The 16,738-nt window shown below is 52.9% G+C and overlaps 1 protein-coding gene across 6 annotated transcripts in view; it reads left to right on the top strand.

The window, feature by feature from the left end:
• GRK5 (G protein-coupled receptor kinase 5) overlaps nt 1–16,738 on the top strand; it is a 248,281-nt gene that overhangs the window by 92,277 nt on the left and 139,266 nt on the right. For 2 of the 6 annotated variants that reach the window (XM_063625182.1, XM_063625183.1), the window contains exons 1-2: nt 5,653–5,751; nt 5,975–6,156. The exons of 2 other annotated variants lie outside the window; for them this stretch is intronic. Coding sequence is in view for 1 of the 4 variants with exons in the window: in XM_063625163.1 (XP_063481233.1) it covers nt 5,569–5,751; nt 5,852–5,939 (271 nt within the window). In the remaining 3 variants the exon portion in view is untranslated. Of the gene's footprint in view, nt 1–5,553; nt 5,752–5,851; nt 5,940–5,974; nt 6,157–16,738 lie in introns of those variants that run through there. 2 more of the 6 variants (XM_063625163.1, XM_063625179.1) reach the window with 2 other exon arrangements.

Raw genomic sequence — 16,738 nt, 5'->3', positions numbered from 1 at the left:
TGTGTTTGGTTCATTCTTGCTGCTGAGTCCTATTCCCTTGTCTCCACACATAGTAGGTGTTCACAGCAGCCCCATGAAGTACGTGGGGTGCGGACTGTTCCTCCTGTTTTATAGGAAAGGAAGCCCAGGCTTGGGGAGCTGAAGCCACGTGCCAAGGTCAGGAAAGTAAGTCCGCAGAGATGGGCTGGGGCTGCCCCTAGAGGTCTCCCCTGGATCTCCAGGGGACACTCCAGACCCTGAGACCTGCACAAAATAGCGTGATATGTTCTAGAACTTTCCCCACAAGTCTCACATAAATCCTTCATGCTGCAACAGAAGTTAATTTCCACATATTCTTTTCATCTGTAGAAATGGAGAATCACTCCTTCTACCCTGGGCATTTCCTGGAAGTCACCCCTTGGACGGCAGCAAAGGGATGCTGGCCTCCTTGGGCTCCCCCACTTTCCCACCCTGTAATTATCCATGTTACTGCTGTGTTTCTCAAACTGTGACCCCAGCCAGAGGCCCTCCGGCGGGACTGGCCTTCCCGGGCAGACTGCCTCAGGCCTGTGTTGAGGTGGAAACAAAAAGGCAAAAGTGCCCACTTTGTCCTCCAAAAATGCCAATGGTGCCCTGCTGGGCAGGCCTGTCCTCCATCCGACTAATGAAGCCGCTGCTCGCTGCGTGCTCTGGCTGCTCCTATCTCTTTATTATTATTATTATTATTATATTATTATTATTATTATTGAGATGGAGTCTTGCTCTGTTGCCCAGGCTGGAGTGCAGTGGCACAATCTCAACTCATTTCATCTCTGCCTCCCAGGCTCAAGCGATTGTCCTGCCTTAGCCTTTTGAGTAACTGGGATTCCAGGCACTTGCCACCACATCTGGCTATTTTTATTTTCTTGTATTTTTAGTAGAGATAGCGTTTCACCATGTTTGCCAGGCTGGTCTCGAACTCCTGACCTCAAGTGATCTGCCCGCCTCAGCTTCCCAAAGTGCTGGGATTCCAGGCGTGAGCCACTGTGCTCAGCCTCCTTTCTCTTCTTTTTAAATGGGATGTCTGTCACCGGGGAGACCCACGCCACCACCCCTTCTCCTTTGCTACAGCAAACTGTGTCCATAACTCTGGTTTTTTTTCTGAGCCTTAAAGGTCAAACACCCTTCTGTCTCCTAGCACAATTCTGTCTGGAATTTTGTTGCTTCAGGTTTCTGGGAGTGACATCCCAGATGTGAGGTTGGGGGGGTGGTATTGCCCACAGCACAGAGGTGGCTCTAGAGCATGCCCCATCCGACGGCTGCTGAGGAAGTGACTTGACCTTTCTAGGAAGCGTCTTGTCCTCTGCCCAAGAAGTTGCCACCAGCTTTCTCTTTAGTCTTCCAGAAGCCGCTGGCTCTCCTTTTGAGTCACTTTGACCATGCCTCCTTAACAGTCAAACCCTGAATTCCCGGAAGTGCTGTTTTAGCTGCTTTTCTGATCCCTGAACAGCAAACACTTAGCGTGGGTAGTATTTTCCCCTGCCAGGCCAATGGCAGACATTACTATTCAATTGTGGGACTCTGGTTCATTGAGCCTGGACCGTGTCTTGAGTTCTAGGATTCCTGGCAGCCACTGCCATCTTTTTGGAGCTCATTTACTTAATGAAATCTTTCTGCTTTTGTGGTGCCAGGTGGTACAAACAGAGTTGCACTTTCTGCTGAGGAGACTTGATTTCTTGTGAAAATACCAAGCAATGAAGGAAAGCTGCATTTCTAAAGCATTCGTTGGCTTCCTGGACTTTTTCCCTTGCAGGTGGGGTGGCAGGGAGTGGGTGATGGAGCAGTGGCAATTCTGGATGCAGGAATCCACATTCCTTTAAGGTGTCATTTACTGCCTCCAGAATCCCACTTTCAAGGAGACTTGAAGCTAGTAAAATGAATAACTGGGCTTCTTCCCAGCCTGTGGAGGCCTTACAGTGGTAGCTTGTTAGCAGAGTCCTCAGAATATATCCAGGATAAAAATGTGACTTTGTGCAAGTCCCCAGCTTGGAACAGGGTTACATCCTGCTTCCTGGGTGATGCTACCTGGCAGAGGAGCCCAAGGGCAGGGGGCAGGCTCCTCGTGTCTGGGTGTGGTGCCCTGAGCTCCTTGCCCTGCTGTTTATTTCCAGAGCAGAACCCTGGGGCTCACTGGAGCAGTGACCACCTCTAATCACAAAAGCTTGTTGTACTTTTTCTCTGCAGGCTGCATAGGGTGGAGGATGGGGCTGGGGCCTCTGGAGAGTGGCGATTCCTCCCTTAGCCCCACATTTCTACCTGCTCCCCAGGGCACCTTGTTATTACAGTTCGACTGGCTGGGGTGTGTCGGGCCTCAAGCCAGCCTACCTGGTGGTTTCAAACCAGACTTAATCAAAATGTAAATACTTCTTGGGGCCAGAAAGCAGGACTGTCCAGGTGTTTCAGCAGAGGCTGCAGAGCCTGGGAACCACAGGAGAGGGTGGGGACCTGGCGGGCTCCTTCCACACAGAGGCCTGGGGTTCCCTGGGGCCTCTCTGTCAGGGGCTTCTGGAGCAGCTTCTGTCCCCACGTGACCAACATCACCCTCTGCCCTACTGCTGTATGTGCACACTGTCACTGGGGCAAAGGTAGTGCTGGTGACAGCACCTGCTCCCCTCCTCCATCCCTGAAGGAAGATGGCTTAGAGGTTGATGGATCGAATATCTTGCATTTTAGAGAGGTGGGACCTCAAGGCTCAGAGAGGGTCTGTGACCCTCGTGAGGTTGCACAGTGGGCAGGATCACAGAGAGGTGCACTCGTGGAGGGTGGGCCATGTGTCCGGTATTGTTCTAGGATCAGCAGTGACCAGGGCATATGCAGGCTCTGCCCCGGGGGCAGGATGGTGAATTGAGAATAAAACACTAGGTGGACGGGATCATGTTATATCTGTAAACAGACGATCTATACACGTGTAAACTAATAATGTCTGGTAGTGATGAGTACTCTGTAGTGGATGAGGTGCAGCAGGATTAGATGAGAGAATGAGATAGACTCAGTGGAGGTGGAGGTGTTACCTTAGATGGGGCTTGGGGAGCCTCCAAGTGTGGGTGTGTGGAGGTCATATTAGTTGAGACCTAGTTGTCAGAAAAGGGATGGTCAGGCAGGGGCACAGCCAGCAGGGCGAAGGCTGGGCGATGAGCATGAGCCGCAAGGGTCTCCATGGGCTGGGAGGAGCTCAGAGTGTCTGGAGTGGAGTGTGGGCCTGGGGCATAGTGGTTGTGGGGGAGTCACGGGAGGCATTTGGACTTGATTCTAAACCTGGTGGGAAGTCATTGGAGGATTTCAAATGAGAGAATTCCATGATTTGCTTTGGGTTTGCATAACTCTGGCTGCTGGGTGGAGATAGTTTGAAGGGGGCAAGAACGGAGGTGGGAGGGGAGGAGGCTGGTCCAGGTGAGGATGCTGGCCTGGTCCAGTGGCAGCCATGGGGCCATAGGGAGGGGGACAGGTATGGATTTCACTGCAAAGCCCAGACTTGGGGATGGCTCCAGTGTGGCATGGAAGGTGGGGGAGGGAAAGTGAAGGACCACGGCTGTCCCTTGGGTTTGGAGCTCAACTAGGACTCCTTTGATCACTCATCTCCCACTGCATGGTGTCCCCACAGCCAGAATCAGGGTCCTTGCCTACCCTAAAGCGCCAGGGTGGTGCTGGCCCTGCGTCTTCAGGATCACCTGGGGAGGGTTGACTCACCTGCCTTTCTGGATCCAGAAGGCGGAGCATGTGGTGTTACCTGGTGCTGGGGATGTTGGAAAACTCAGAACCTGGGCTTTGTCTTGACTGTGTTTAGTGACTCAGCACAAATCTAGAGACATGACCAAGAGACAGCTTTAAGCAGCCCTGGCTGAAGGGCCAGAGCAGTGGGATGATGTGGCCTGTGGAGGAAGGAAACCTCCACCTGGAACCTTGAGGGGAAAGCAGGACAACAACAGTATGCTAACTGTGTGAGCTGCTTTTTTTTTTTTTTTTTTGACAGGGTCTTGCTCTGTTGCCCAGGCTGGAGTGCAGTGACATGATCTCAGCTCACTGCAACCTCCACCTCCTAGGGTTCAAGCAATTCTCCCTGCCTCAGCCTCCTGAGTAGCTGGGATTACAGGTGTGTGCCACCGTGCCTGGCTAATTTGCTGCGGTCTGTTGAGTGCTCACTGTGCATGGGTTTCTGTGCATTTCCCTGTCATTCCTCACAACCCTAGGCGGCAATATTGACATTCTTCTTCCCATTTCGTGGATGCAGAAACTGAGGCTCAAAGAGCTTTTGGCCTAAGGTCACCCACCTAGCGAGCAGCTGAGCTCACCCACAGGCCTCTGAGTCCCGATTTAGGGAGTCTATAACCAGCACCCAACACTGTCGCCAGCGCACCACGCTGCCCACTCACCAGCCATCCACCAAGGGCTGGCTCTGTGCCTGTCTCTGTCTAGGGGTGGGGCATGAGAACTGACCCCATGCAGTCCCCACCCAGAGGTGCTTGCCCCATTGCACGCAGATGCGGACCAGCAGGGCATTTGCAGAAAGGCAGTTGTTCGCTTAATGAGGGGTGTTTGGGCAACTCCCTCCTTTTCTCCGTACCCCCCTCCGTTGCTCTTTTCTTCTTCCTTTTCTTCCCTTCCTTCTTCCCTCCCTGTTTTTCTTTCGTCTCTCCCTTCCCTCTCTCCTCTCCCACCCCCTCCCTTCTCTTCTTTCCATCTCTCCCTGTAGTTTTTCTTTTGCTGACACCTCTTTCTGAAAAATCCTGGGTGTCTGGCTGTGGGGAGCTGCAGGAAAGCCCAGATGAGGTCTCCTGAGCCTCACCTTGTTTGGCAGCGAGGACTTGACCTAGAGCCTCTGACCTTCCACCTCCCTGGGCTCTGAGCTCCAGGGTCCCATGGTCCTCCAAGGCTGTGGGAACCCGTAGTCCCCTCCCTTGCCTTTCCTCTCTTCACTGACAGAACAAGGGGCCGGCAGAGGACATGTCAGGTGCGTCTCAGAGACCTGGGGGAAGATGGACTCAGCATGACCTGCTTCTGGGGTGACGCCTCTGCTCACTCACGTATTCAAGCATTCACTCGTTCACAGACCTGTCAGAGGGCTGCTGTGTGCCAGGCACATGTCCTAGGCACTGACCAGCAAAATGGACGTGGTCTCTGTCCTCTTGGGTGGAAACCCCATAAAGACATAAGTGAAAATCTGCTGACAAATTTGACAGCTGCTTTTTCAAAGCCAGACACTGACTGAGGAGTGGTGGGAGAGAGCTGTGTGGGTATAATTCGTATTGATTGACTGGGGATGATCAAGGAAGGACAAGACCCTAAAACCTGAGGACTTGGCTGGGTGAAGTGGGGGCAGTAGTAAAGTGCCACTCCCTGGGAGACACGTGTCAGTGCCCAGAGCAACGTCATTTGAGAGATAAAAACCTGGAAGACCTAACCTATGTGTCTCTCAACAGGAGAGTGAATGGAGGGATTATTTTGACAAAACCTGTGGGTATGCAGGTTTAAAGAAATTTTGTTCTCATTCTGTAAGCTTGAAATGTTTCATTGCAAAAAAGTGATTCCGGAAGTGTGTATCTAGCAGCGGAAATGACATATGCAAAGGCCCTGAGGCAGAAAATAACTCCCAGTGAGGAAGCAGGTGACGGCCTCACCACTGTACTTCCGGTATCTCTGCTCTCAGCCACCCCTGAGACCATGGAAAGGCCCCGTGTTGAGCCCTTGGAAGGCCTCCCTGGGAGTCCTGGGTGTCAGCTGGAGGCCTGTGTAATGGTGAGGAAGTCGAACCACTGGGGCAGTGCCTGCCCGGGCTGGATTTGGGGGAGGGGGGAGCCTTTTGGGTGAGTCAGCCCTCTCTGGTTGGAAACAGCAGAGTCTAGTTGAGGCTCTGCCAAGGACCCGTGGTGATTCTTGTCGCCTTTTGTGGAGAAATTTGCCCGCTAACAGGCCATCTGTGCGAGGTGAGTCACTGTTTCCCCCGTTTTGTTGATTGCAGACACCTCTGTGTGAGTCTGTTCAGCGTGAACTGCACACACTGATGAACTTCAGTGCCTGGACGAGCAAGCTTCCTGCGTGCTTCAGCTTGGGGCGCATGCGCGGTTCTTCTAGGATTTTCTGAAACTTGGTCAGGGGCTCCTGGACCATGATTGCAGATTGAGAACCACTGAGCCATTCCAGGTCCTGCTTTTTGATGTGAAATGGAAGCCCAGAGTGGGGATGTGTCCAAACCCACACTGAGATCACACAGCGAGGGAAGGATGCCAGGGTCCTGGCTGACACTTGTGGGGCAGAGCACCTTCTCTTGGCCCCGAATATGGGTTTTGGTGTCCCTAGCCAAGATTTGTTCTGCTGACTTCTCCTGGGGAAAGAGGTGTTACGTCTGCCTGGGGCCCTGAGCCTGGTGGGTGGGGTGTGAGGATCTGGCTGGGGCCGCTGCACCTGCAGGTGTTTCCTGCAGACATTCTGCTGGGGAGCACTTCCCCTCTTCTCCCTCCAGGTGACTCACTGGCTGCAGTGTCCTCTAGCGTCTACTGGGTGCAGGGCACTGGGGAGCCATGGGGGATACTTGTTTGGGCTCTTCTGTACCAGGTATGGTTATAGGGTACTGGAGGTTGCCTAAAAGAATGCTGTGTGACCTGGATGGCTTTTTCTCCCTGGGCCTTTGTGTCTCCAGCCGTCAGTGAGGGGCAGGCGTGGGTGATCACCAAGCTTCCTCTCAGCTCTGATGTCATTCATTCTGAGTTGGGGGGAGAGTAGGGGATAATTGCAGCCCTTATTCACTGAACTTTCTGAACTATGCTAAGTGCTTTACGTGCATCAGCTCATGGACGCCTGTTATGTATGAGGTTACAAAGGAGTCCGTTGAAGCACAGAGAGGTTGAGTAAATTTCCTGGAGTCACACAGCTAGTAAATTACATAGCCGGGTTTAAACCCAGGCAGTCTGGCCCTGGAGCATGCAGTCTTAATCACTGCATGATTAAGGCTGAATCATGGTCCCCTAAAGATGTTGTATCCGAATCCCTGCAACTTGTGAATATGTTACCTACCTGATGAAAGGGACTTTTCAGATGTGATTAAGTTAAGGCTCTTGAGATGGAGAGGTCATCCAGGGATATCAGGTGGGCCCAGAGAAATCACAAGGGACCTGATTAGAGGGAGAGTTGCCCATGCCTGTGAAAAGGAGTTCAGAGTGATGCAGCTTGAGAAAGACCTGACCAGCAACTGCTGGTTTTGAAGGTGGAGGAAGGGCCATGAATTGAGCCAAGGAATAGAGGTGGCCCGTAGATTCTCCCCTGGAGCCTCCAGAAGGAACAATGCCCTGCCGACACCTGGACACCTGGATTTAGCCCGGTGAATCTGATTCCAGACTTCTGACTTCTAGAACTGTAGGATAATACATTTGTGTCTATAGCACTCCATTTGTGCTATCAATAACTTGTTACTGAAGCAAGAGGAAACCCATGCAGCCATGCTCTACTCTGGTCTGCTGGTGGCGAGCCCTCCTTTCTGCATACACACTGGATTTTGAATTCTGAGGGATAAAAACCTCGTCTTCCCGATAGAGCCCTCCTTGGCCATTTTACAATTCAAGAAGCATTTTCTAGGAAGCCTTTTTAAGCCCCACTGCCTTGCCCCAGCTTGCTCTGTTGTGTCACAGGAATGAGATAGGGAGAGTACAGAGGGAAAGGGTCATGGGGAACTTGGGGACCCAGCCTATACCCTGCCTCTGTGAGGCTCCATCTGAGCACCCACCTCTCCAGGCATCATCCTTGGTCCCCTGGGAGTGGGCACCCATGGCGGGTCTGCACTGTATGCCCAGTGCATCTTTGTAGGCTGAGCCTGCAGGGTCAGACCTGGGTCTAAGGCTGCTCCCCAGGTCCTTGCAGGAACATAAGTGCCCGGGTTTATCTTTGGGTACTAGAGCTGTGCCCACAGCAGCTCCTGTTTGGATCTGGATCAGGGTCAGGCCCCCATCACTGACCGTGCACCCCAGGCATGCCTCACCCTGCCCCGGCCTCAGCTTCCTGATCTACAAAATGGGTGTCATACTGCAGCCCTGCCGAAATTGTGTGCTCGTGGTAGAAGTGACTGGCAAGAACTCTGGGTGTTGCAAGGGCTCTCGCTGCTGCTTCGGTACAGTCATCTGTGGGGTCATCTGTGATGTATGGGCCAGGCGTGTGCTCCCTCAGAATCCTCTCTGGGTCCCCGATTCCTCCCCAGGAGCATCCCACTCCATGGGGCTTCCCTTGGCCCCAAGTGCTTGAAGGGAAAGGTGAACACAGTTGGGGTGACAAAGTTAGGAGGCATGCGTTTTTCTTCCCGGTGACGTTGGGCCGGTCAGCCCGCTTCTTCATAGCTTCAATGTCTCTGTGCCATGCGGTGGGGGAGCTTTCTTACGCGTCGTTCTGAGGATTAGAGACAACAGCTGCACAGGCACCGTGGCTGCCATGCTCAGGCCTGCCCTCGCCCCCGACCCCCAGGCCAGCTGCTTCCTTGTTCCAGGGGGCCAGGAGGAGGATCTTAGTGTTAACCTGAGATCCTGGGCAGGTCCAGTTCTGAGGCAGGGGCCCTGTATGGATTCGGGGAATGCTGGCAGGATGGCCTGCCGGCCCCCTTCTCCCCACTTCCCAGACAGAGCTGAAGGGAAGGGACTCTTCCCTGAGGGAGGTAGATCTTCCCAGGGCCTGTCTGGGAGCTCCCTCCAGTGAGGAGGCTGGTGCTGAGGCTGGGAGGGCTGGTGCCCAGGGCCTGGGCTCTTGAGCCTAGGTGGAAACTGGGGCCACCTTCGGAGTTCTTGCCACATCCCTGCAGGGCTGGTGCATGAGGGACCGTGTGGTCTCTAAGAAGAGAGGGTTCAGCCTAAGGGTCACCTCCTTCAGGAAGCCTTCCCTGATTCCACAGGCAGGGTTGATTGCGCCTCCCCTGTGCCCCCTCAGCCCCCTCTTCCTCTAGTATTTTCACCTGGCATGGGTCAGTGCCGCCCACGAGCCTGTGAGTTCTTGTAGGGCAGGGGCCACGTGCCAAGCACCAAGTAGGTCCTTGGTATGAGTCTGCACGGTGGATGGAAGAACTTTGGGGGAGGCAGAGCCGAGCTCAGTAAGGCCTTGGTGGGAGGGAAGCATGCTGGGAATGCAGGGTCCAATGGGAGTGTTGAGAGAGGTTGGATCAAGGACGAGGAAGGGTCCTTTCAACCCCCAGGTCCTGTGACCCTATGTGAGATCAAGAGTCACGGCAGAGTAAGGGCAACAGCTCACATTTACTGAGTGCTAACTGGTGCTAACCACAATCTCACTTAGGCCCTAGCAGCCTTCTTAAGAGGGTGGTGTGTCCCCATTTAACACTTGAACAATCTGAAGCTCAGAGAGGGTAAGCAGCTTGCCCAGGGTCACACAGCTATGGACAGAGACCAGATGTGAACCCTCATCTCTGTGTTGGAATCCTCTCTACAGGTGCCTCTGCGCTGTGCTGGTTTTTGCTTTTGTGGCTTCAGACTTTGGGGGAACTTTCTTAGCACGCAGCTCTTGCCTGTCCTTTGAGCCAGCGTCATCCTTGTGGACTGGGAGTTAAGAACTAGGCATTCTTAGGCTCAAATCCCAGCTCAGCCTCTCAGCAGCTGTCTGCCCAGACCCCTGTCCTCTCTGGGCTTGTTTCCTCCTCTGCAAAACCAATCTACTTTACTGTAGGGTCATGAGGCCCAGAGACTATGGAGGTGGAGCACGGAGGCCAGGGCCTGGTTCATCCTAGTGTCTCCATGGCGCAGGCTTCCCAGGCCTTGTGTGTACACGGTCATGTCCACATGGTAATTAATGTACCTGAGTGCTGCGCAGGTTTTGACTGGCCAGGATCTCTACAGCGTTTGTTTAGCTTCTTTGAAATAGGGGATGCAAAAATTCTGGGGAGAGCAGAAGTAATTAGTACTCACAGGAAAATGCAAATATTTGTATGAGTATCCTATGAAAAATTGTATTTTTCCTGAGCAAGTAGTCCTGTTTATTTCTCCAACAGAATTGCCACAGTTGCAGCAGGGGCTGACCTACAACTGCCAGGAGCATTTCTCAGGTGTGCACTCATCTCCCTTCGCCTGGCTTTCTCTTCTCCTTTAACCCAGAGAAAACATTATGAGGCAAAAGTGACCAAATTTGGGCCTTGCTGAGAGAAGGGGATTACTCTTGTAGTGAAAAGTCAATTTTTGTGGCCAGATTTTTCTCAACTGTGAAAACCAGAGTGGGCAAAAACATCATGAGCACAAAAATACATTAAAAAATTATTTTCCTTGGAAAGAACTTTTTTTTCCAGTTCTGCTACTTCTTGGGAAAAGACATTTTTAAGAAGATCAATAGTGTTGCAAGAGGACTAGGGGTCTGCCTTCTCCTAAGAGATGTAGAGGGATAGAGGGAAAAAGAGGGAAGCCCCAGGCAGGGTGGGGTTGGGGAGTTGGGATGCAGAGCAAGAGGGCTTAAAATGGGATGAGTGCCCACCTTATGCCTCACACAGTGTGAGGGCTTCAAGCACATTTTCAAATCGACCCTTACAAAGGGCATTTGGTTGTTAAGCCAATTAGGAAACTGTGGTTCAGAGAGATTGGGGAAGTGGCCTGTGGTTATTCAGCTTGTGGACAGAAGAGTCAGCAGCCCAGCCCTCCCCGTCTGAAGAGAGCCCCTTCTCTTTCCACACTGCCCTAGAAGAAGGGACTCTTGATCCAGGGCTGGGTCAACAGACACAGTGAGATGGGAAGAGGCACACCCAGGGGAGGGGCTGTGTGTACCCTCCGCCTTGCTGGGAAGGTGGTTGTATTCCCTTTTTCAGAGCAGAAAATGGAGGCTCAGAGATTAGGTGTTCAGTGTGGCTTATTTGTTGTTGTTTCTAAGTCCGTTTGGAAATGATCTCTTCCCTTCCAGTCCTGCCTTGCCCATCTGTTTATCCATCCATCCATTCATCAGAGATTGATGGAGCTTTTGCTATGTCCAAGCACTGTTCTAGGTGTCTGAGAGACAGGAGGGAACCAAACAGGGATACCCACTCACATGAAGTCTGCATTCCAACTAGAGGTGAGGCAGAGCCTGGCAGGAAGCAATGAGCAGAATAACTCAGGAAGCCACACAGAACGCTTGCTGCAGGGTGATGTGTGCCTGGGAATTAGAAATTAACAGTAAAAGAAAGACAGAGGGGTCCCGAGATGGGGGCAGTGGGTGGGAGCAGGTTGTAGGATTAAAAAGGGCGAGTAGAGGCCTAGCATGGTGACTCACACCTGTAATCCCAGCAATTTGGGAGGCCGAGGCAGGTGGATCATTTGAGCTCAGGTGTTTGAGATCAGCCTGGGCAACATGGCAAAACCCCCTCTCTACTAAAAATACAAAAATTAGCTGGGCTTGGTGGTTCACGCCTGTAGTCCCTGCTACTCAGGAGGCTGAGGTGGGAGAATCACTTGAACCCAGTGGGTGGAGGTTGCAGTGAACTGAGAACGCTCTACCACTGCACTCCAGCCTGGGTGACAGAGCAAGACTGTCTCCAAAAAAAAAAAAAAAAAAGAGTAGAGGATTTTCCTTCCTAGTGACAGAAATGTTTTAAATGTTTTGGAACTAAATGGAGGTGGTGGAAGCACAGCACTGTGAGTGTACTGAATGCTACTGAATTGTTCACTTTTCTTTTTTTTTTTGAGACGGAGTGTCGCTCTGTCGCCCAGGCTGGAATAGAGTGGCGCGATCTCAGCTCCACTGCAAGCTCCACCTCCCAGGTTCACGCCATTCTCCTGCCTCAGCCTCCCGAGTAGGTGGGACTACAGCCACCCGCCGCTAATTTTTGTTTTTGTATTTTTAGTAGAGATGGGGTTTCACCGTGTTAGCCAGGATGGTCTCGATCTCCTGACCTCGTGTGGTGATCCGCCCGCCTCGGCCTCCCAAAGTGCTGGGATTATAGGTGTGAGCCTCTGCAGCCAGCCTAAATTACTCACTTTAAAATGGTTAATGTTAAGTGAATTTCATTTCAATAAATGATTATTTTTTAATGGTGATCAGGGTCAGCCTCATGGAGAAAGTGAGAGCTGTGCAAAAGCTGCAAGGAGGCCAAACCTGTTAACCCGAGGCTGTTTTCTCCCAAGGAGCAGGAAGAGGATTCCAGGCAGAGGGAGCAGCTGGAGCAGCCAGAGCAGAGAAAATGAGACCAGCTGCACCTCAAGGGCCCAATCCAGCCACTGCCTGTTTTTGTAAATAAAGTTTTATGGGAATACAGCCATGCTTATTTGTCTACATACTGTCTCTGTGACCCAGAGACCCTATCTGGCCCTTTGCAGAAAAAATCCTCAGGCAGGAACACGCCTGGGGTGTTTGAGGAGAAGAGTGTGGCTAGAATGGAGTGAGTAGAGGCGAGAGTGGGAGGAGATGAAGTCAGAGAGGCATTAGGGTCCGAATCATGGTGCCCCTGTGAGACTTCCTGCTTCCTGTGGCACCCCTGGCAATGTCCGGACAGACGCTGGCATCATGCTGATGGGGAAGCTCTGGGTGTGTGTGTGTGTGTGTGTGTGTGTGTGTGTGTGTGTGTGTATGTGTGTGTAGGGCATAGTAGGGTAGAGACATAGCTGAACTTAGAGTCAGATGTCAGAGGACCTAGTCTTGAGACCTGCTGTTTGTCCCTTGCCAGCTCTGTGTCTTCAGTTCTCTCACCCACAGAGCCTGATGGTGGTGGTGATGGTGGCGGTGATGGTAATAATGGTGGTAATGGTGGTAATGGTGGTGCTGGTGGCTGTGGTGATGGTGGCTGTGGTGATGGTGGTGGTGGTAATGGTGGTTGTGACGGTGATGGTGGTGATGGCAGTGATGGTGGTGGTGGTGGTAATGGTGGTGGTAATGGTAGTGGTGATGGTGGTGGTGGTAATGATGGTGGTGGTAATGGTAGTGGTGATGGTGATGATGGTGGTAATGGTAGTGGTGATGGTGGTGATGATGGTGGTGGTAATGGTAGTGGTGGTGGTAATGGTGGTGGTGATGGTGGTGATAATGGTAGTGGTGATGGTGGTGATGATGGTGGTGATAATGGTAGTGGTGATGGTGGTGATGATGGTGGTGGTAATGGTGGTGGTGGTGGTGGTAATGGTGGTGGTGATGGTGGTGGTAATGGTAGTGGTGATGGTGGTGGTAGTGATGATGGTGGTGGTAATGATAGTGGTGGTGATGGTGGTGGTAATGGTGGTGGTGATGGTAGTGGTGATGGTGGTGATGATGGTAGTGGTGATGGAGGTGATGATGGTGGTGATAATGGTAGTGGTGATGGTGGTGATGATGGTGGTGGTAATGGTAGTGGTGGTGGTGGTAATGGTGGTGGTGATGGTGGTGATGATGGTAGTGGTGATGGTGGTGATGATGGTGGTGATAATGGTAGTGGTGATGGTGGTGATGATGGTGGTGGTAATGGTAGTGGTGGTGGTGGTAATGGTGGTGGTGATGGTGATAATGGTAGTGATGATGGTGGTGATGGTGGTGATGATGGTGGTGATAATGGTAGTGGTAATTGTGGTGGTGGTGGCAATGGTGGTGATGGTGGTGGTAATGGTGGTGGTGATGGTGGTGATGATGGTGGTGGTAATGGTAGTGGTGATGGTGGTGGTAATGGTAGTGGTGGTGGTGGTGATGGTGGTGATAGTGGTGGTGGTGATGGTGGTGGTAATGGTAGTGGTGGTGGTGGTAGTGGTGGTGGTGATGGTGGTGGTAATGGTAGTGGTGGTGGTAATGGTGGTGGTGATGGTGGTGGTAATGGTAGTGGTGATGGTGGTGGTAATGGGGAGGGTGGTGGTGATGATGGTGGTGATGGTAGTGGTGGTGGCAATGGCTACATTTAGTGGCACCTGTGAGGTGCTAGGTATTTTGCATATGGTGCTAATCCTTAACACAGCAATGCCAGGTGGGTAGCAGTGTCTCAGTTTGCAGGAGAAAACACGGAGGGACTTAACCAAGGCCACACAGGTGGTATGTAGCAAGGCTCAGATAACAGTGCAGTGACACCCGCTTACATTGCAGTGAAGATGTCATGAGGCAGTGGACGGTTGCATCCTGGTGAACAGTGCAGCTGTCAGGGAGGGGAGGTAGCCTTTGTCGGGGAGGTGGCCTGGTGTCAGCACTGCCCTCCCTGGAAGGGTTTCCTAGGAGGGACTGTCCCCAGCCTCTCCACCTCCCCCGGGTCACACCAGAGTGTTCCTCTCTCTCAGGTCCCATGTGCTGGGAGGGGCCCTGTCCCCATCCCCATGGCGACCAGTTACCCAGCCTGGTGTTGGTTTTGGTTTTCCTCATTTGAGGTTGTGGGATCCCTCTGGTTGAGGCTGAGGTTTTTCTGCTCTGGAAACCCCAACTGTGTTGTGGCTGTGAGGAGGGGCCTGGAGATGCTGGCACCTGCCCACAGACCGCAGGCCCCAGATGCCCCGGGCCGCCCCACGCGCCTCACACCATCCAGCCAAGACATTTCAGACGTTCATAGCTGAGAACTGCGGCACAGGGAACTTTCTGGGGTCAGGAGAACTGTGTCTTTGCTCCCTAGGTTCGCTCCTGTAGAGGACAGAGCCACTGGGAGGGCTGGGGTGTATGACGCCCCAGTTCCCATCTGCCCCGTGGCTTTTGCCCCCACTTTGGGTGAAATCCTCAAGCACAGCAAGCCCCTGACTGAGCGGCAGGCGGCCAGCAGGCCCGGAAAGGGTTCCAGCCCCTCTCGCCACCTCCTGGCCTGACAGTTCTGGCAGTTGCTCCCTGGCCTGGCTGTGCCCACATCAGAGTGTCAGCCCTTTGAATGGAACCTGGGGCTGGATCCTGCACAACTCGGCCCATTCCTTAGGTCTCTGAAGTGGTTCTCCTCATGTGAAAAGAGCCAGTCCCCACCAAGTGGTGAAGCTGGTGGTGCCAGCCACGGAATGCACCCTTGGACAGGGAGAGGCTCTGTGCCCCCCAGACCACTCCACTTCCCTCTCTTGCCTGCCACCTGGGGTCCTATGCTCAGCTAGGAAAGTGCAGGATACACTCAAAGGCAGCAGGACCATGGCACCTAAAAGCTCCTGATGCTTCCTGCCCCAGGGAACAGTGTACCCATGCCATCCAGAGGCACTGCACAAGCCCCACCTCGAGAGATTCTGGGTCACAGGTGTTTTGGCAGCCCTTCATGTTGTTTTCTTCTAAACCTGTCAATCAGGGTATAGTTATGGGGAGCAGTCTCCTCCTGACGCCACTAGACCTTGGCCTCCCAGCTCCAGCACTTTGGGGCAGTGCAGTAATGGAGGAACCGAGGGCAGGATGAGGACTGAGGCTGGATTCCCCGTGATTCTGGAGAGTGTGCAGAAAGGCTGTGTAGAGGAAGTGCACTGAGTCAGGGACCCAGCCAGGGGCTGGCTGTTCTCAGAAGGTGAGAGCCATAGAGACAGAACGAGACCCTTGGCCTGTATCTGCCCCACTCCATCCCTTCCCTGCCTTGCCCACTCAGTGGGCTCCCCATCGTCTGTCTCACTTACGGGGATCTTAAAGAAAACTCTTGACAGAAGGGGCTCTGCTCCCTGTCCTGGTGTAACCCTCCTGGATCTCAGATGAAGAAACTGAGGCCAGAGGGGTGGTGCTTTCTCCCACCCCCGCCCCAAACCAGGGGCCTGTCTCCCTTTCACAGTGGTTGCCAAGTGCATTGGGTTGGAGAAAGTACCCTACAGGCTGAGGTTACCTCAAATACACTTGGCTGGAGTCATGTTGCTTCTGAAAAGGCTTGAGTCACTCGGTGACGCAGCCCCTGATCAGGCCCTGTAATTGGGATCTCGCCTTGTTCGGGGCTGGATGAAAAGAGACTTAGAATCAGTGAGAAGCCACATGCCCACCTCATCAGTTTCAACTGGAGGTGCCTCTCTGGGGGTGGCAAAGGTGGCAGAGCCCAGGTGGATGGAAAATAAGTATCAGTGGAGGGGAGGGAGGAACAGGAGGCAGTAGACACAGGGGTAACCCATTCTCATCAGAACAACTGGCCGCCTCCACTTTGCCCAGGCCAGATCTGATCTGAGAACACCCACAGCCTCCCCACGGTGATATTTTCTGGAAATCCAGCCCTGCTGGCAGCACAGTGGGAGCTGAGTCCTGAAAGCCCACCTGGGTAGAAAAGAACTGGATGGAGTCTTTAGTCCTGCAGACATTACAGGCAGAATTGTGACACTGCCTTCCACTCAACTGCAGATGAGTCATCAGCCTTTTGTGGCTGGGAATGCAGTAGAGTGATCCTTCCGCATACAGTCCCTGCGACACCTGAGACCCTCCCAGACTGGTTCAGTTGTGTCGAGAGCAGCTTCTCCAGTTTTCAGGGCTTTCCTTCCTCCCCCTCCGAATTAATAGTCGAAAGACCCGCTTCGTGACATAGTTTGGGTTTCTAACAAATGCGGCCCCCTGTATTAGCATAATACTGACTTTTCTGAACCACAAGCCAGTTTCTGCTGGGAAGTCCTGGGGTCTCTGTAGCCTGTGCCCCTTGCTACCCCATGTCCTTGTGCCTTTAATCAGCAGTGCCCCCAAACTATTCTGGAAATGGGGGTGGTAGTTTCTGTGGCCCCATTCCTGCTGCGTCTGGTTATGCCTGGCCCCCACCCAGGGTCTTCTGCTCTGAGCTGAGAGCTGGGGTGGCCGTGTCATGTCACCCTGCCCTCTGCATACAAGGACCAGACCCACTGAATTGTTTCAAACTCTAGAGTGACCCATGACATGTGGCCTGGAGAGAAAAGATGAGTTGGCCAATCAGATTTGCTCCTTGAGCCTTTGG

Source organism: Symphalangus syndactylus, chromosome 2 (genome assembly GCF_028878055.3).
Source record: "Symphalangus syndactylus isolate Jambi chromosome 2, NHGRI_mSymSyn1-v2.1_pri, whole genome shotgun sequence".
NCBI lineage: Eukaryota > Metazoa > Chordata > Mammalia > Primates > Hylobatidae > Symphalangus > Symphalangus syndactylus.
The sequence above is the reverse complement of the archived record's forward strand: the minus strand, read 5'-3'. Positions and strand labels throughout refer to the sequence as shown.